At 35.4% G+C, this 18,890-nt stretch overlaps 2 protein-coding genes across 5 annotated transcripts in view; one reads left to right on the forward strand and one right to left on the reverse strand.

Annotated features, from left to right (window-relative positions):
• The window catches only part of LOC131804467 (protein sidekick-like), a 360,538-nt gene extending 352,997 nt beyond the window's left edge, over positions 1 to 7,541 (reverse strand). For all 4 annotated transcript variants that reach the window (XM_059127399.1, XM_059127397.1, XM_059127398.1 and 1 more), the window contains exon 1: positions 7,111 to 7,541. The gene's annotated coding sequence lies outside the window, so the exon portion shown is untranslated. The remainder of the gene's footprint in view (positions 1 to 7,110) is intronic.
• LOC101891626 (uncharacterized) lies at positions 3,356 to 11,161 on the forward strand. The gene is made up of 7 exons (XM_005178692.4): positions 3,356 to 3,515; positions 3,599 to 4,012; positions 9,237 to 9,375; positions 9,447 to 9,604; positions 9,663 to 9,851; positions 10,655 to 10,818; positions 10,897 to 11,161. Exons 1-7 carry the CDS (start codon positions 3,458 to 3,460, stop codon positions 11,110 to 11,112), a joined length of 1,338 nt encoding a protein of 445 aa, XP_005178749.1. The 5' UTR covers positions 3,356 to 3,457; the 3' UTR covers positions 11,113 to 11,161.
• The last annotated feature ends 7,729 nt before the right edge of the window (positions 11,162 to 18,890 follow it).

Consider the following 18,890-nt stretch of genomic DNA (forward strand, 5'->3'; position numbering starts at 1 on the left):
CCTTAAAGGAAAATATTTTGAACATAGAAGATCTGTGAGAGGTATTTTGTCCTTCATATAACTGTAACAGATCTTCTATCTATAAAAGACCTGTGGAAGGTCTTCTATGTATAGAAGAACTGTGAATGGCCTTCTATCTATATAAGACCGTAAGGTCTTCTATATATAGAAGACCTTAGTAAGGTGTTGTATTTGTAAAATAACCGTGGGAGGACTTATATTTGTAGAAGACCTGTGGAAGATCTATCTGTAGAAAACCTGTGGAAGGTCATATATCTGTAAAAGACCTTTGGAAGTTCCTCTATCTATAGAAGACCTGTGGAAGGTCTCCTATCCATAGAAATTCTTTGGAAGGTATTATATCTGCAGAAGGCATGTCGAGGTCTTCTATCTATAGAAGAATTGTAGGAAGTATTCTATCTAAAGAATACCTTTTAAAGGTCTCCTGGAAGTTCTTCTCTATTTAGAAAACCATATATATGTAAAAGACCTGTGACAGGTCTTATATCTGTAGAAGATCTGCAGGAGCTTTTCTATTTGTTGTAGACCTTTAAAAATTCTTCTATTTGTGGAATACCTTTTGAAGTCGTCCTATCTATCTATATATCTTGGAAGACCTATTTATAGAAGACGTTTAGAAGGCTATAAAAAACCTGTGGAAGCTCATATATCTGTAAAAGACCTTTGGAAGGTCCTCCATCTATAGAAGACCTGTGGAATTTCTCCTATCCATAGAAACTCTGTGAAAGGTATTATATCTGCGGAATGCATGTGGAAGGTCTTCTGTCTATAGAAGACCTGTGGGAGGTCTTCTATCTATTTTTAGAAAACTTTATATCTGTAAAAGACCTGTGAAAGGTTTTATATCTGCAGAAGAACTGCGGAAGGTTTTATATTTGTAGCAGATCTTTGATAATTCTTCTATTTGTGTAAGAACTTTCGAAGGTCTCCTATCTATGGAAGACCTGTGCAAGATCTTCGATCTATAGCAGGCATTGGAAGACCGTCTATTTATAGAAAACCTTTAGAAAGTTTATCTGATTAATCTCAAAAGCTATGCTCTTCATGAAAAATTTCGATCCCGATCTTTAATCAATTTTTCGTCCAATATTTTCCCCCCTTTTGCTTCGAATTCCAATTGTAAAGTATTAATTATTTATGAAAAAACAACAACAACTAAAATTTCTTACCACAAAAAAGACATACAAAAAATGACATCCCAGTTAATGTTTTATTGCTAAGTTATTTTATTTAAAGTTAAGAAAGAGAGGGAGAGAGTGTGAAAACGTTTATGTTTTTATTGTTTTTTTTTTTTTTTTATTTTTTAAATACTTGTTTTATATTTTTATTTAAAAAAGGATGTGTTGTATGTACATTTAACATAGATATTTATAGCAAAATAGAACCAATACAACTGACACTGATCACTACTACACTAACAAGTGTTTATAACCCAATCCGACCATAACATGATTAACCTTCATCTGTTTCCTTCTAAACCAACCCCCCCCATCATTGTAATGCTGCTAACACAAATTGTATGCAACACATAAGACTGCTATTTGTTACACAATAATTTAATTAATTTATTTAATATATATATTTTTTATTAACTATATAATTTCAATTAAAAAACAACAAAAACAACAAATATGAAAAAATTAAAACAAACAAAAATTGGGTTTGACTTATTTTATATAAAATTGATGGTTCTTATATATAAGGGATAAAGGTGGGGGAAAAGGCATATCAACGAGGTGGCCAGGGTGGGAGCAGCCTCAGAGCACATCCCAAATAACTCCTTTTTCAATATTTTTTGCCCATTTCCCAGGTAGATGGAGCCCCGAAATGGTTTAGAACTGCATTTCTGGGTACGTTCCTAAAGGTTTTACAACATTTGCAGTTTGAGGATACATTTTTGGTACAGATCTTCTAAACGAAATCATTCGATTTTCTACCATATTGGAAAATTAGATGAAGTGTGATAATTCAGGGTGAGATGAAAAAACTGCAACAAAGTCAAACGCCATAATGTGTAAATTTTTCTTTAAATTTTATTGAATGAAAGCAAAAATGTCGGAAATAGCATCAAATTTTAGAATAAGTTTAGGTTTGTTCGAATTGGTCACCTTTGGCACGAATTATGCCCTTCAAACGGCCAATGAAACCGTCACACGCTGCCCGAATGTTACTCTGCAGTATTTTGGCCCATTCCAGGCGAATCGCTTGTGGTCGAACCTTTGGTATTTTTTAGAGCCAACCTTGCTTTACAAAATACTCCAGACACAATATTTCAACGAATTGGTATCCGGAGATTTTGGTGGCCATTGTGCGCTTGAAATGAAGCGAGGAACCTCATTTTGTAACCATTCTTGTGTGGGGCGCGCTGAGTGGATGGTGAGTCATGTTGGAATGTCCAAGGTCTGCGGCCAAAATATTTGCGTGCCCAAGTTTTTAATACACCCTCCAGAATATTTTCGCGATAATATTCGGCATTTATTCTGTGCCACGGTCGAAGCGCAGCAACTCTTTAGCTCTTTTGAGTCTATTTTCTTTCTTTTGCGGTGTAAGTTCTTGCACTTTTTGGAATTTCAATGGCTTTACCCCGTGCTCGTTTTTCAATATTTGCCGAATGGAATATTGCGATATGTTCAGCTTACGAGCCATTTTTCGGGCACTTCATTTCCATCATGAATAATTTTTTTTTCTAGAAAATTCTCACCAAAATGCTTTTGTACGCTTGTAAACAATACAATGAGCTGTCACTGGAATAATTCTAACAGCTGTCGGACGAGTGGCTTAGAAATGACAGCAGTTTGAAGTTGGTTGCAGTTTTTTCATCTCACCCTGTAATTATCCCACCCTTTCTGGTACCCACAAATGATTAAGAGAATTCCTTGATTTGGACTTCGAAAACATTGCCTAAAGTTCTAAAACTTGGAGGATCCGATTATTGGGGGGTTACACACAAAGATCCTTCAAAATACCAGGAGTCAATATTTACAATACCTAACGAATATGGCTACATCGACTTAGAATTCTATGCAGATAATGATTATATGTACTCTATGGGGTCTCCGACGATCCATTTTTTGTGCGAAGGGGGACGAAAAAGGAATGATAAAATCTATATGCCCTCTCTTCCAGGAGATTATAATGCCGCTGTTTTATTTATAGTCCGCAAACCAACTGCAATTTACAAATGTTCCTCTTGCCTACCCTCCTTCCCTATGTCACATTGTCATAGCAATTATTCCATCATTGTCAAATTGTAAGCCCGCAACACCCTGTATGACAAATGTGTCCACAACTAAATTAATTTTAATAGAATAATCTGTCTTGTGTACTGAGAGCAGTAAGCTATTTGTCAGCGTTTTTATGACAGTCGCAAAACGAAAGCCGGTGGAAAAAGAAGATTTTTGGAAGATTGCATGTGTTTCGTTTGATTTCGAGGAAAATGAATTCAATAAAACTTGGTCTCATAATGCCGCTTCTAATTGGCATCAGCATTAAAGGTAGGCGGTTTTAATAGCACCGAATCAATAGAGATTGTAAAGCAAAACATAAAAAAAAAACAAAATTTTCATTTCCGTCCCAGCCTGTCCCATTTACCTAACGATTGGCTTGGATGGCAAAACCTATCAGGAATCGTCGTTAACCCTTAACTGGGCCTCCGACTGTTTTGTACGTCCCGAATGGTATGGCATTTACACAGAAGAGCCCTCATCAATTCTGCTGCATCCCTATATACGTATACAGAATGTCAGTGACGGTATTCATCGCATGGCCGTCAAACGAAAAGTTGGAAAATTACGTTTCCCCCCGGGCTGGAATCGTAACGATAATCCCGAAAATGTCGAACATTATACGAAAATGAAATGTTTGGATTATTATGTGGCCAGTTTTCGTGGCAGTGAGCTTTTGAGTGTGGAATGCCTTAAAATCTATCCGAATTGGATGAGAAGTCATGAGGATATGGGACAAATGCAATTGAAAGATTTATTCATACCGGGTAAGTGGAGAAGAAATTTTATAAAATTATTTATGAGAATAATGATAGGTAGAGAAACAAGTTCGAACGCATCAATTGGGTTTGCCGGCAGCTACATGCTGTTAGTCGATTTATTTTTTGCTATAAATAATAATATAACAATAATTAATGAAACTTTCAGCAGTTTTGCAAATATCGATTATTTATTTCTCGAGACACTGGTCTTTTTAATCCCCTTTTTCCAACAAAGTGGTTAAAAACTTAATTTGAACCGGAATTATGGCTGTTTAAAGAAGATATTTTTACAAATACACTTTTTGAATACGTATTTTCAAGAAATCATTAGATAAAAATGTGAATGTTAAGAATAACCAGTCATTTTACCTAAACGGCAGGAATTAATAAATATTAGCAAGTAAAACAGCAGCTTGGTTCGTCTTCGGCACCAAAAAGTCTTCAAAATCTTTCTTTCTTTCGAGGAGAATATTTGTAAAACCATTGCTCAATAACCCACGTCCAATGTTTCTGTCCAAATAAATTCAATACCTCCATATATAAACTAAAAACTAACAATATCCAATTTCAGGAATCAAGTTACATTCCTTCACCCAATACCAAATTAAGTATCATTTAGTAACCACATCCAAGACAATCTACATCTCTCCATCCTGGACAGCAACAGTGATCCAGAATTAGTACCATTTAGTACTTTCAGAACAAGTATAATACGGATTTTCAAACAATCTCCATATCTCAATCTTAGATACCAACAGTGACCTTAATATCAAATTTCATGATTTTAGCTCTTTAATTTCCCCCATTATCAAAATGAGTACAATTATAGGACGCATTTCCAAAATCACCTCCATACCAATAGAGACCTCAATATCAAATTTCAGGATTTCAGCCCTATTCCATCAACCAATACCAAATTGAATACCATTTGGTACTTCTCGTTCAAATATAGGACGCATTTCCAAACCACCAGCATATCTCAAATGCAGATACCATCACTGATCTAAATATAAATTCTGCTCTATTCCTTCAACCAATACCAAATATAGTACCAATCAGTACATTTCGAACAATTATGGTACACATGTCCAAAACGACCCTAAAATTTGAATTCCGGACACCAATACCGAATTTAGTACTTTTCGTACAATATTTATAACCACCTCCATATCTCAATGTCAGATACTAACAAATACGTCAATTTTAAATTTCAGGATTTCAACCCTATTTCTTCAACCACTACCAATTTTAACACCATTTAGTAGTTTTCGTTCAAATATAGCACGCACATTCAAAACCACCTCCACATCTCAATTCCAGATACCAACAGAGACATTATTATGAAATTTTAGGATTTCAGCCCTATTCCTTCACCCAATGCCAAATTTAGTACCACTTAGTACTTTTTAAACAAGTATAGTACACATTTCACCTCCATATCTTAACCACAGACACCAACAGTGACATCTATATAAAATTTCCTTTCCTATCTTTTCACCCAATACCAAATCTAGTACCATTAAGTACTTTTCGTACAAATACAGGACGCAATTTCAAACCAATACCATATCTCAAATGCAGACACCTTCACTGATCTAAATATTAAATGTCTGCTCTATTCCTTCACCCATTACCAGATATAGTACCAATCAGAACATTTCGAACAATTATGGTACACATGTCCAAAACCACCCTAAAATTTGAATTCCGGACACCAACAGATATCCCAATATCAAGTTTGAGGATTCCAACCCTAACTAATACCACTTAAAGTACCATTTAGAAATTTTTGCACAAATATCGGATGCATTTCCAAACCAACGCCGAATCTCAAAAACAGATACCAACAGTGAGATGAATATCATATTTCAGAATTTTATCTCTACCATATATGGTACCATTCAGTACTTTTTGTACAATTATAGTACACATTCCCGAAAACACATCCATTTCCCAAAACACATCCATACCTTAATACCAAATTTCAGATTTCAAGCTCTATCTGTTCATCCAATACCAAATTTGACCAAATATGGTACTATTTAAGTGCACTTGTAGTGCACATTACCAAAACCACCTCCTTATAACAAATTTACGACCAACAGGACCCCAATACAAAATTCCAATTAAAAACGTTCACTCTAAACCAAACTGTTTAAAATTTAGTACTATTTGATACAGCTAGCAACTTAGTACATATTTCAGATATCAAACTACTCTCCAACCTTGATTCTCATACCGAATTTCGACCTTGTCCGTTCACATAATATTTTTAGAAGTGACCTTTCAGTGCGAATTTCAAAAAACTCTTTGGTACATATATCCTGCATTTTAATCATTCATTTTTTTTCACATGTACCATAGTGAGTACTTTTCTGGGTTTTTGTAAATTCGTACTACAGGATGTACGAATTTCCAGACTTTCCAAAAACTTAAACATGCCTACGCAAAAAGGCTGATCCTTGTGCAAAATTTCAAAAGCATAAAATCTCAAGGCCCAGCCAAAGGCCGATTACTTACAAAAGATATAAAAATGAACTACTAGCAGAAATTCACATATTTTAGAAAGGCATATAGAACTGGTATATAGAACTTTTACACCATTCTGACATTTTGAGTGTTTTTTGGTCTGTTCTAGAACTGCAAGAAAATTAAAATATTGACTACGATAATCAATTTTCGCTTTATGATATCGGAAATAAATTCAAAAATAGTAGATTCTTGCAGGTTCTGGAACAGCGCATTTTTTAGGTTTGGATACACATATATACCAACTTTCTTGTATTGCTACCACACCGCTTAGAATAAGACCATCGTATATTAAATGTTTAGGTAGGTAGTTCCATAAGCATTCAAATGATACCCATATTGTATAAATCAGTTCGAAGAACCGGTTAAACCCGGGTTTTGTATCTGAACTTTCGGGTCGAAGTAGTGGGTATTTACCCCTTGAAATAATAACTTAGTCGTAATCGAGGTAAAAATACTTATCTGTGATAAAAAATTCAAAATGATTCGAACATAGCAAGTTGCTCCATAAAATGTCGCTCTTAGCTGGACTCATAAACTCAATAAAAAAATTGAAAGCTAAAAATACCACTTACCCATTATATGTATTTCCTTCCTGCGCCTTCAAACTATCGCCTTTTCCATTCACTAAAATTATCTAATTATAACGCGCACATTCACATAATAATCAATATGACACGGAGATCAACACTCATTTTTGTTCTCCTTGTTCTCTTGCATGCATTTGCTCAATGAGAGCCATTTACAATAACAATAACTGCAACCGTGATTTGAGACAATGGGATGAAACAAGCTGTTTTTTCACATTTTTTAAACAATGTTTTCTTCGTTATTATCGAATATATTTTTGAAATTTCTTTGAATTTTAAGCATCGGTATACTGAGAAACACTATTTTTTTAAATTTATAATAATTAAGCATTGCTTAATTGCCTTTTTTCCACAACAGATTTTTACACTTCACACTGAACTAAACGGTAAGAAATTCGTGTTAGAACTAACGTAATGAGAGCAACAGAGTTGCCATTCTTTCGGAATGTTCGTTAATGGGGTTTGAAAAGTAGGGAGCATTTGTAAATGATACAAAACTAGAATTTATGAGAAAAGAAATTTATAAAGTGTAGCAGGTTTGGAGAGGGTAAAAGTGACCCTATGTCAACTGGGTGTAAATGCTGTCCAAAATCGTTTATGATTTAAAAAAAGTTATGTAAATTGAACTGGGGGCAAGCTATCCGTGATAATTTTTATACAACGGCCAAGTCAAGGTATTTCGACTTGATAATGAAAATTTTAAACAATGAATGCATGGTTGATTCAGAAAGGTATTGTCAAAAGTAAAGGTGTTTTGATTACTCTACACATGGCTACTCCTTTCTAAGTTGTAATTCAAATGATTATACCCACAGCCATATGGTTAGAGAGGGTATATATCATTTGATATTACCAAAAACGTTCCTTATCGAAATAACTGTTTTATACCCTAGGTCTCTTTGAACCAAATGCGTTTCAAGAATTTTGAAGTCGATCTAGAGATGTCCATCCGCTGTCTCTCAGCTGGTGCGCACGATAACTATGGGAGGGAGTATCCGATCCAAACTTGGTATATCGCAATATTATTATCAATCTAAGATCGTGTTCGGAGATGGGCAAAGAGGTAAATTTTTCAAAAAAAAAAAAAAAAAAAAACACAGAAAGAGAGGATAATCCGATTTTGCTCTAACTTTGCAAATCTTAATATTTGCATCAGTGCTGGCTCTGTTGAGAAAATGAACAATATCGGTCCAATCCATCAAGTACCTCCCCCAAAAAGGGGCAAAGTTTTGAATAATTATAACTCTTATAAAATGTGATGTAAGAGCCGGATTGTCTTTAAATTACACACATCACAATAATTTTATTAACCCAAGGTCTAGTGTGAGGATGGAATATTTCGGTTCACTCTTTCTAGTATCTCCCCAAAGGGTCAACATTTTCAATAACCAAAACGATCATAAAATCCGAAATAAGCATCCGATTCTCTTCATATTTTACACATTCCATTATTTCTACTACCACAAGATCTGCTGAGAAGATGAGATATATTGCTCTACTCCTCCTGATACCTCCCTCAAAATTTTAAATATCCTTGAAGTTCCTAGAACGTGAAATTAACATTCGATTCCATTCAGATTTGGCACATCTGAATATTTATATTTCTGGTAGAGATCGGACCATTTCTTCTGGTTCTTTCGCCACATAGGATTGAAAATTAAAAAAAAAACAAAACACTTAACTCTTTTCAAATTTCACACATACTCACATTTTTGGTAACACAAGTTCTGTTGTGAAGATAATATACATATATCTGCGAGACCCTTCTGATACCTCACCCACAAGGGGTCTCAATTTTCAATACTTCACATAATACATCATAACTTGCGAAATAAGTCAGCGATTCGAGTTACGATTGAAATAATTCGAATTACAAACGCAATAATTCGACTTAAAATTGTTAATTCGAGTTTTAACTAAAATAATTCGAATTATAGTTGCAATAATTCGAATTTTGTATGAACTTCATGGCAACCTTTTTTAGAGAACTTCACCTTTGAGCTTTGCCTTTGAAGCTCTCCGCCAACGTGCCTTCTGAAAAAAATCCATATCGGTTAAAAATTAATTCCCGGAAATATATTAATGTTTTGTGTTTCATAATTTTTTCGCAGGTACTCATGCCTCCGGGGCTTATCTAACAAACTATGGTGCGACCAAATCAATGCTAATAAAGGAACATGCTATATCTCAATATTTCGATATATGGTCACAACTGGTCTTTGGGATACGATATTTGGATTTAAGCGTTGGGTAAATCTATTCAAATAACATTAACCTAGTTCCATTTAATGTTTTTTTTTTTTTAATTTCCCTATAACTAGCGTTCAACGAGAAAGAGATGCAAGTGATCCCGACAAGTTTTGGATAGTCAACGAGAATATGTTCATCAATCAACTGCGTTACATTTTGAAAGATGTTCGGAAATTTGTGACCCTAACGGGGGAAATTGTCATCTTGGATTTTAGCTCATTTCCCATTGGTAAGGAAAAGTAGAAAAATTTGAAGGAGTTAAGTAATCCATGAAAATATTTTGTTAGGTTTCTATCAACGTCCCGATTTGCACATGGAGTTATTTACAATGATTTCCCGGGAATTGGGATCCTATGTTTACATGCACAATGACACCAATATTCCATGCGCTAATCTGACCATTGATGAGATTGCAACTACAAATAGGACTATTATTGTATTGTATCCCATGGATGAGTTGCAGCATCCGGCAAATGGTAAACTCTTGCAGAGGTTTGCAACAAAAGTTCGATTTTTATACCCTCCACCATACTATGGAGGGTATATTCATTTTGTCATTCCGTTTGTAACTCCTCGAAATACTCATGTCAAACCCAACAAAGTATATATATTCTTGATCAGCGTAAAATTCTAAGACGATTTAGCGATGTCCGTCTGTCTGTCCGTCTGTCTGTTGTAATCACGCTATCTATCGAACAAATTGAGATAGAAGGCTAAAATTTTGCACACATGTAAATTTTGCCAGTAGGCAGGTTAAGTTCGTAAACGGGCCATGTACGTCCAAGTTATCATATAGCCCCCATATAACGGTACCTCCCGATATTCGGTATTTTGATGATTTTAGCGACATTATTCACCGGAATTGTTTCAAATTTCGCATGTGAAGTTCGTAATGGATACTTCAGCCCATGCCAGAAAATTGTCTGTGCAGGTCCACGCCTTCGTATAGCCACCATATAACGGTACCCCCTATATTAAGTATTTTGATGATTTTAGCTACATTATAAACAGATTTTTCTTCAAGTTTCGCATTTAAATATTGTAATAACTTATGACAAAATTTGCCTATGCTGGTCTACGTCGTCGTAAAGTCATTCGGTATTTTTAAGATTTTAACAGAATTTTAAACGGATTTTATTTATTCATTTTTTTTTTTTTTTTTTTTTTTTTTTTGGAAATTGCCAAATTTTGTACCAAATGGTGGAGGGTATTAAAAGTTCGGCAGGGCCGAACTTACAGCTTTTTTACTTGTTAATTTAATTTTTGTTTGGCTTCTCAGAATCACCCATTTTATGTCAGCCATGGAAACGTTTTTCAACCGGTTTCATGAATACCTCGGAGGCTCTGGACTACATGCGTCTGCTGTTCAGCAAGAAGAAATCATCGCCCGTACAGGATGAAGGTTGGACATTTAATGCCATCAAAAGCATGGAACAATCATTGGTAACGATTAATAGAGAGCAAAAAAAAAATATACCAAACCTTTTTTAAAATAATACCATTCTTTTTTTGCAATTCTAGAATGCCGGCAAGTTGCAAACATCCAAAGAGCGCGCATTGCACATAAATTCCAAAATATCTAATTGGCTGCGTGGACCGTGGGGTAAAACGGCCAATGTGGTAACACTGGACTATTTCAGCAGCACTAATATCATCGATCTCGCGGTGAATGTTAACATACAAAAGGCATTCTTGAAATCGAACAAAAATTATATACATTTTGAAATAACTGTTTGAAAACGGGATTAAATAATAAAAATTTTATATAAATATTGTTGGAATGTAATTTAATTGTTTTTATTTAGACTACGATAAAAAAAATTATTATTACATTAAAGTTTATATTTTTAAAACAAATTCCATTTTAAGACTAGAGTTGGAATATCTTGTTCTTTATAACATATCTTGTGTTGATGGAAATATTGAGATGTACCAAGTCTGAATTGAATCGGATTTTAACTTCAGGTTTTACAAACTTCATGGATGTTTAAAATTTTGACCCTTTGTGGGGGAGGTACTAGAAGAAGTGGGCCGATATATCCCATCTTCAAAGCTGATCTTCTGTTAGTGGAAATAATGTGATGTGTGAAATATAAAAAGAACTGGATGCTTATTTCGGATTTTATAACTGTTTTGGTTATTCAGAAATTTGACCGTCTGTGAGGGAGGTACCAGAAGAAATAGTCCCATCTCTACCATCGTTATAACAGATCTTGTGTTGATAGAAATATTAAGATGTGGCAAGTGAGTGAATGGAATCATACATTAACTTCGTTTTTATGTGCTTCATGGGTATTCAAAATTTTGACCTTTGTGGAGGAGGAGTATACCGATATATCCCATCTTCACAGCATATCTTATGTAAGCATAAGTGTTTCCATATGAGCTTTTTACAAACTACACCACAAGGTGGTCAGGGTATTATGTCTTTGTGCATTTGTTTGTAACAGGCAGAAGGAAACGAGATAGACCCATAGTTCCTTTTGATGATCTGCATAGAATCACATTCTGTGTCGATTTATGCATGTCCGTCGGTCCGTCTGTCCATGTATTTCTGTAAACAAAGTACAGTTCGCATTTATTGCCCTATCCAGATGAAATTTTGCACATATTATTTGTTTAGCCCAAAGACCAACCCTATTGAAATTGGAGATAATCAATCAAAATTTAGATATAGCTCCCATATATATCTTCGTCCGATTTGCCTTTTTTTGTGCGCCAAACGTCTAATATTTGCCCAAATAGTATGTAATTTTGCACATACAACCAAATTAGGCCTGAAAATAAGTATGTCAAATTTGATCGAAATCGGTTCAGATATATATATATATTGTTCATCCGATTTGTTATTTTTGTCCTCCGCAGCCGTAATATGCATTCTGCAATCACAATATTTGGGGAAATATATCATATGCAGCTCAGAAATACCTTTGTTAAATTTTATCGAGATCGGTTCAGATTTGGATATAGCTCCCATATATAACTTCGTCCGATTTACCCTTTTTTGTGCACCAAACGTCTTATATTTGTCCAAATGGGATGAAATTTAGCACTTACGACCGAATTGAGTCTAGAAGCTAGTATGTCAAATTTGGTGAAGATCGGTTCAGATATAGCTATAGCTCCCATATATAATGTTCATCCGATTTGTTATATTTGTTACCCACAGCCGTAATATGCACTCCGTAACAACGATCAAATATCGATCAGAAAAATCTTTGCCAAATTTTATCGAGATCGGTTCCGATTTGGATATAGCTCCCATATATATCTTTATCCGATTTCAAATTAATTGTGCACCAAATGGGCAATAAAAGTACGAATATAAAAGATACAAATGGTTCGGCATATTGGGTCCTTTGAACTTTAAATTATAATTTTAATCGTAGCGTGTATGATTGAAGTCTCCCATAAAATCTTGTAATTGTTATGTGGAGCTCTACTAAATTTACAAAGTGGTGTAGGGTATCCTAAAGTCATCCCCGCCCGACTTTAAAACTTTCTTTACTGGTTTTAAAATAACTTCTGGGGAGAATATCCCAGACAAAAGACAAGGGAACTGATGTGGATAGTTGGCTCTTTCCGAAACCTAGGTATTCCCTACCTTACCCCCTGGTGAAAATTATCATCGATCTCCACTAATAAATAAACGTTATTATACCCTCAGACATATGACTACAAAGGGTATACATAATTTGATAGGGCTAAAACGTGCCTCATCGAAATAATGGTTTTAGACCCTAACTCTCTTCGGACCGAAACCGTTTCAGGACATTTGGAGTCAATCTAGCGATGTCCATCAGTCCTTCCGTCTGTCTGTCTGGCTAGCTGGTGGGCACGATAAGTCTCGAAAATAAAATTATTGTTAAACTTAGATCGAGTTCGGAGATGGGCAATATCGGTCCACTGCTTCTGGTACCTCACTCACAAAATGTCAAAATTTTCAAAGAAAATAATTTACTGCACAAACTGAGAAAGGATAATCCGAATTTGCTCCAACAACTTGCATATCCTAATATGTGTATCAGTGCTAGGTAAGGTGTGAAAATGGGCAATATCAGTCCACACCATCAAGTTTTGAATATCTATTAAGCTCATAAAACGCGAAATTAACATCCGATTCCATTTAGACTTGGTACATCTGAATATTTCCATCAACACAAGATTGGTTATAAAGATGGTAGAGATCGGACCATTTCTTCTTGTACTTCTCCCACAAAGGGTCAAAGTTTTGAATAACCAAAGCGGTTATAAAGTCCGAAATAAGCATCCGGTTCTCTTCATATTTCACACATCCTATTATTCCTACTAACACAAGATCTGCTGTGAAAATGTAAGGGTTTACTCCTTCTAACACCTTCCCCACAAAGATTACAAAGTATTTTGAATAATCATAACAGAAGTCAAAATATATTTCAGTAATCGAATATTGGCTAACTGAAACTTTATAACTTGTTTAGTTAAAAAAATTTATTGTTGGAATATTAAAATTTGATATTTCTAAAGTAAATTAAATTGTTTGCAGGGCTAAAGTTAAAACTTTTTATATTCAGGATTTTTGTCATGGCTTGGGACCTCTGTTCATTGGTGGCTTTTTGTTTTTTTTTTTTTTGAAGGAATTTCTCCAACAAAGCTCTTTGAAAACTTAGCGTTTTTATTAGGACAGGCTCTCCACGACATCTGTATTTCAGATTTGCTGCGTATCAACACAGCGTGGTGTTACAATAAGACATTAAATATTCAAATAACAAAATCATGCAGCCGATTCCTTCACAAATTTGGTGTGGGTTTCAAATATACTATTGAAATTATTATCGCAGATTTATTTCAAGCTGCCGCTTATTTAAATAAAATGTGATTAGAAAAAACTTAACTTCCATGATTAGGTAGTTCGTTGTCTTCTAACACTATAATTAACGAAAATCAGCACTTAATAAAATTAAACAAAATAACGCCTTAGTCAAGTTCAGGACTTGGTTTGTTTGGGCGCTGCAATCAAAGCCAGAGTGGTTTCTTGGCATTCAATCGATATTGGTTGCATTATCTTTGTTATTATTATTATTGTCGTTGTTTTTCTTCGTTGTTAGCTCCAAATCATCCAAATAAGGAAGTACGAAACAAGAACACAATCAGAATCAGGCAAACTGGCGACACACTCGACACAGATATCGGCCAAAGTTACAGCGAGTGGTCCGCCTTTTTTTAACGCCTAATAAAGTTCTGTCAAACCGACTGCAGTGTGTGGGTTTGTTAGTTGCCTCCATCGTTGGTTGGAAAGCCTGGCTCGTTCCATGTTTGCTTATAGCTCTGTTGGTATGTATGTATGTATGTAGTTGGATATTTGTATTTGACACATTTGTGTTGTGTCTCCGCAACGACAGAATACTTGGCTTTGTGTCTTAACCTAATCGAATAATTATGGCTCTCTGCAGCCATGCTGGTGGCCCATACACGCGTACAAATATAGGTGTGTGAGTGTATGTTTGTTAGTTAGTACCTACCATTCGATCATTATTAATTCATAAATACTGTTGTCATCGACATGTATCAATTTTAATTAAAGGAGACTTGCCAGCGACACAAACCCCCCACCCTCCCCTTTTTTGTTGTTATTGTTGGCGAGTGGTTGTTGTTTTATAATTTGACAAGCTTATTTTATAGCTTAATTTATGAGCCATAACCATATTTGGTTCCATCATAAGCAATATTTGTAATAAAAATATTATTTAAAATTTATGATTGAAAATTGGAAGGATGGAGAAGATCGCTACTGCTTTTCATTAAACACAAGTTAAACAAGTAAAAAAGCTGTAAGTTCGGCCGGGCCGAACTTTTAATACCATCCACCATTTGGTACAAATTTGACAATTTCAAAAAACAAAAAAACCGTTAAAAATTCTGTTAAAATCTTAAAAATACCGAATACCTATACGACGACGTGGACCTGCATAGGCAACTTTTGTCATAAGTTATTACAATATTTTAATGCGAAACTTGAAGAAAAATCTGTTTATAATGTAGCTAAAATCATCAAAACACCGAATATAGGCGGTACCGTTATATGGGGGCTATACGAAGACGTGGACCTGCACAGACAATTTTCTGGCATGGGCTGAAGTATCCATTACGAACTTCACATGCGAAATTTGAAACAATCCCGGTAAATAATGTCGCTAAAATCATCAAAATACCGAATATCGGGGGGTACGGTATAGGGGGCTATACGAAGACGTGGACCTACATGGCCCATTTTCTGTTTTATGCTGCAGCATCTATTACGAACTTCAAATGCCAACTTTGAAACGGTTCCGGTAAATAATGTCGCTAAAATCATCAAAATACCGAATATCGGGGGGTGCGGTATATGGGGGCTATACGAAGACATGGACCTACATGGCCCATTTTCTGTTTTATGCTGCAGTATCTATTACGAACTTCAAATACCAAATTTGGAAAGATTCTGTTAAATAATGTCGCTAACATCATAAAAATTCCGAATATCGGGGGGTACCGTTATATAGGGGCTATACGAAGACGTGGACCTACACAGATTATTTTCTGTCTTAGGCTGTAGTATCCATTACGAACTTCAAATGCCAAATTTGAAACGATTCCGGTGAATAATGTCGCTAAAATCATCCAAATACCGAATATCGGGGGGATCCGTTATATGGGGGCTATACGAAGACGTGGACCTGCACAGATAATTTTCTGTCTTAGGCTGTAGGATCCATTACGAAATTCAAATGCCAAATTTGAAACAATTCCGGTGAATAATGTCGCTAAAATCATCAAAATACCGAATATCGGGAGGTACGGTTATATGAGGGCTATATGATAACTTGGACCTACATGGCCCATTTACGAACTTAACCTACCTACTGGCAAAATATACATGTGTGCAAAATTTTAGCCTTCTATCTCAATTTCTTCGAAAGATAGCGTGATTACAACAGACAGACGGACAGACAGACAGACAGACAGACAGACAGACGGACATGGCTAAATCGTCTTAGAATTTTACGCTGATAAAGAATATATATACTTTGTTAGGTCTGACATGAGTATTTCGAGGAGTTACAAACGGGATGACAAAATTAATATACCCTCCATAGTATGGTGGAGGGTATAAAAGTATCAGTCGGTTTGCCGACAGATGTATACCCTCAGCCAATGTTCGATTATTTAAATATATATTTAGACTTCTGTTGTGATTATTCAAATTGTTGACCCTCTATGGAGTGGGATCCAATTCGCATTGGACCTAAATAGATATGATATAAATATTGAGACGTGCCAGGTTTGGACTATATTGGTTACTTTCTTCACTTTATATGAGATATGTGACATTTTTTAGAACTTGTTAAAATGTCCTTGAGGTACCAGATATTATCGACCGAAGTATTCGATTTTCATACTTCATCTAATACAGATAAAAACAGTAAAGAAAGTCTTAAAGTTGGGCGGGCCGACTTTATGATACCCTACACCACTTTGCTAATTTAGTAGAGCTCCACATAACAATTAAAAGTTTTTTTATGGGAGAATTCAATCATACACGCTATGATTATAATTATAATTTAAAATTCAAAGGACTAAATATGCCGAAGCATTTGTATGTTTTAAAATCGGGCTTATAATGTCCATATGGTGCAAAATTAAATTGAAATCAGATAAAGATATATATGGGAGCTATATTCAAATCTGAACCGATCTCGATAAAATTTGGCAAAGATATTTGTGAGCTGTATTTGATATATTTTCCTGAATATAGTTGTTACGGAGTGCATATTACGGCGGCGGTGGACAAAAATAACAGATCGGATGAACAATATATATGGGAGCTATAGCTATATCTGAACCGATTTCGATCAAATTTGGCATACATATTTTCAGGCCTAATTTGGGTGTATGTGCAAAATTCCATACAATTCGGGCTGATATTACATGTTTGGTGCACAATAAAAAGCAAATCGGATGAAGATATATATGGGAGCTATATCTAAATTTTGACCGATTATCTCCAATTTCAATAGGGTTCGTCCTTGGGTCAAACAAAGAATCTGTGCAAAATTTCAACTGGATCGGGCAATAAATGCGACCTGTACTTTGTTTACAAAAATACATGGACAGACGGACGGACGGACATGCATAAATCGATTCAGAATGTGATTCTATGCAGATCATCAAAAGGAACTATGGGTCTATCTCGTTTCCTTTTGCCTGTTACAAACAAATGCACAAAGACATAATACCCTGACCACCTTGTGGTGTAGGGTATACAGGGTTGCCTATATTCGACGGACCCATCTGGCAACGCCATAACTTTTGACAGAGATGTCACTTCGCTTAATGACATACCGCGTTTGAAGCGTCAGTCCAAGCAGATTTTTACCATGAACCAATACACGCGAGCGCTCTGAAATAGTCTCAACGTGCTTTTTTTCGACTGGTAAGACTCTTTCTAATCCGAAGAGGCCATATAAAGGTCGACCAAGGCGATCGGCCGAGAATATCGTTGCCGTACGAGCCAGTGTTGAGAGGTCCCCAAGAACATCCCAAAAACGCCGTTCTCATTCGCATTGATTTGCATTTGTTCCCGTACAAAATTCAATTGACGCAAAGAATGTTGCCTGCGGACAAGCCTCGTCGAATGGAATGGGCCCAAAGGTCCGTCGAATATGGGCAACCCTGTAAATATTGATGTGAGCAAAATTACAAGAAAATCGAACATTTCTATCCAATTTTTCAGCAAAATTCCATATTCATCACAGGTTCCTGCTTGAAAGGAACATCTAGAAATAACATGTTGTAAAGAATCGCTGACTTATTTCGCAAGTTATGACAGATACAAGTATTGAAAATTGTGACCCTTTGTGGGTGAAGTATCAGAAGAGGCTCGCAGATTTATATCATCTTCACCACAATACTTGTGTTAGCAAAAATGTTTATATGTGTAAAATTTGAAGAGATTTGGATGCTTATTGCGGTTTCTTTGAGTGCTTTGTTTTTTTTTTTTCAAAATCTTGAACCCTACGTGGGGGAGGTACCAGAAGAAATGGTCCGATCTATACCATCTTTGCCACATATCTAGTGTTTATGGAAATATTGAGATATACTAAGTCTGAATGGAATCGAATGTTAATTTCGCGTTTTATAAGATCCGTGGATATTCAAAATTTTAACCCTTTGTGGGGGAGGTATCAGAAGGAATGTTCAGATCTTCACCATATTTATAACATATCCTGTGATGACAAAAATATTGAAATGTACCAAGTCTGGATAGAATCGGATGTAAATTTCGCTTTTTATGAGCTTCATGGATATTCAAAATTTTTGGACCCTTTGTGGGGGAGGTACCAAAAGGATTGAACTGACAAACTCCCCATTAACACCAGACCTTGGGTTAATATAAATATTGGGATATGTGAAATTTGAAGACAATCAGACACTTACATCAGAAAATATGTTTTTGAGTGGACCGATATTGCCTATCTCCGAACTCGATCTAAGGT

This window comes from Musca domestica, unplaced genomic scaffold, assembly GCF_030504385.1.
Source record: "Musca domestica strain aabys unplaced genomic scaffold, Musca_domestica.polishedcontigs.V.1.1 45, whole genome shotgun sequence".
NCBI classification, from domain to species: domain Eukaryota; kingdom Metazoa; phylum Arthropoda; class Insecta; order Diptera; family Muscidae; genus Musca; species Musca domestica.

Excerpts from the sequence above, each read along its gene's own strand:
- LOC101891626 (XM_005178692.4), top strand. The coding sequence starts at position 3,458 with ATGAATTCAATAAAACTTGGTCTCATAATGCCGCTTCTAATTGGCATC. Across the intron at positions 4,013-9,236 it reads GAAAGATTTATTCATACCGG|GTACTCATGCCTCCGGGGCT; the intron begins GTAAGTGGAGAA and ends ATTTTTTCGCAG. Across the intron at positions 9,852-10,654 it reads GTTGCAGCATCCGGCAAATG|AATCACCCATTTTATGTCAG; the intron begins GTAAACTCTTGC and ends TTGGCTTCTCAG.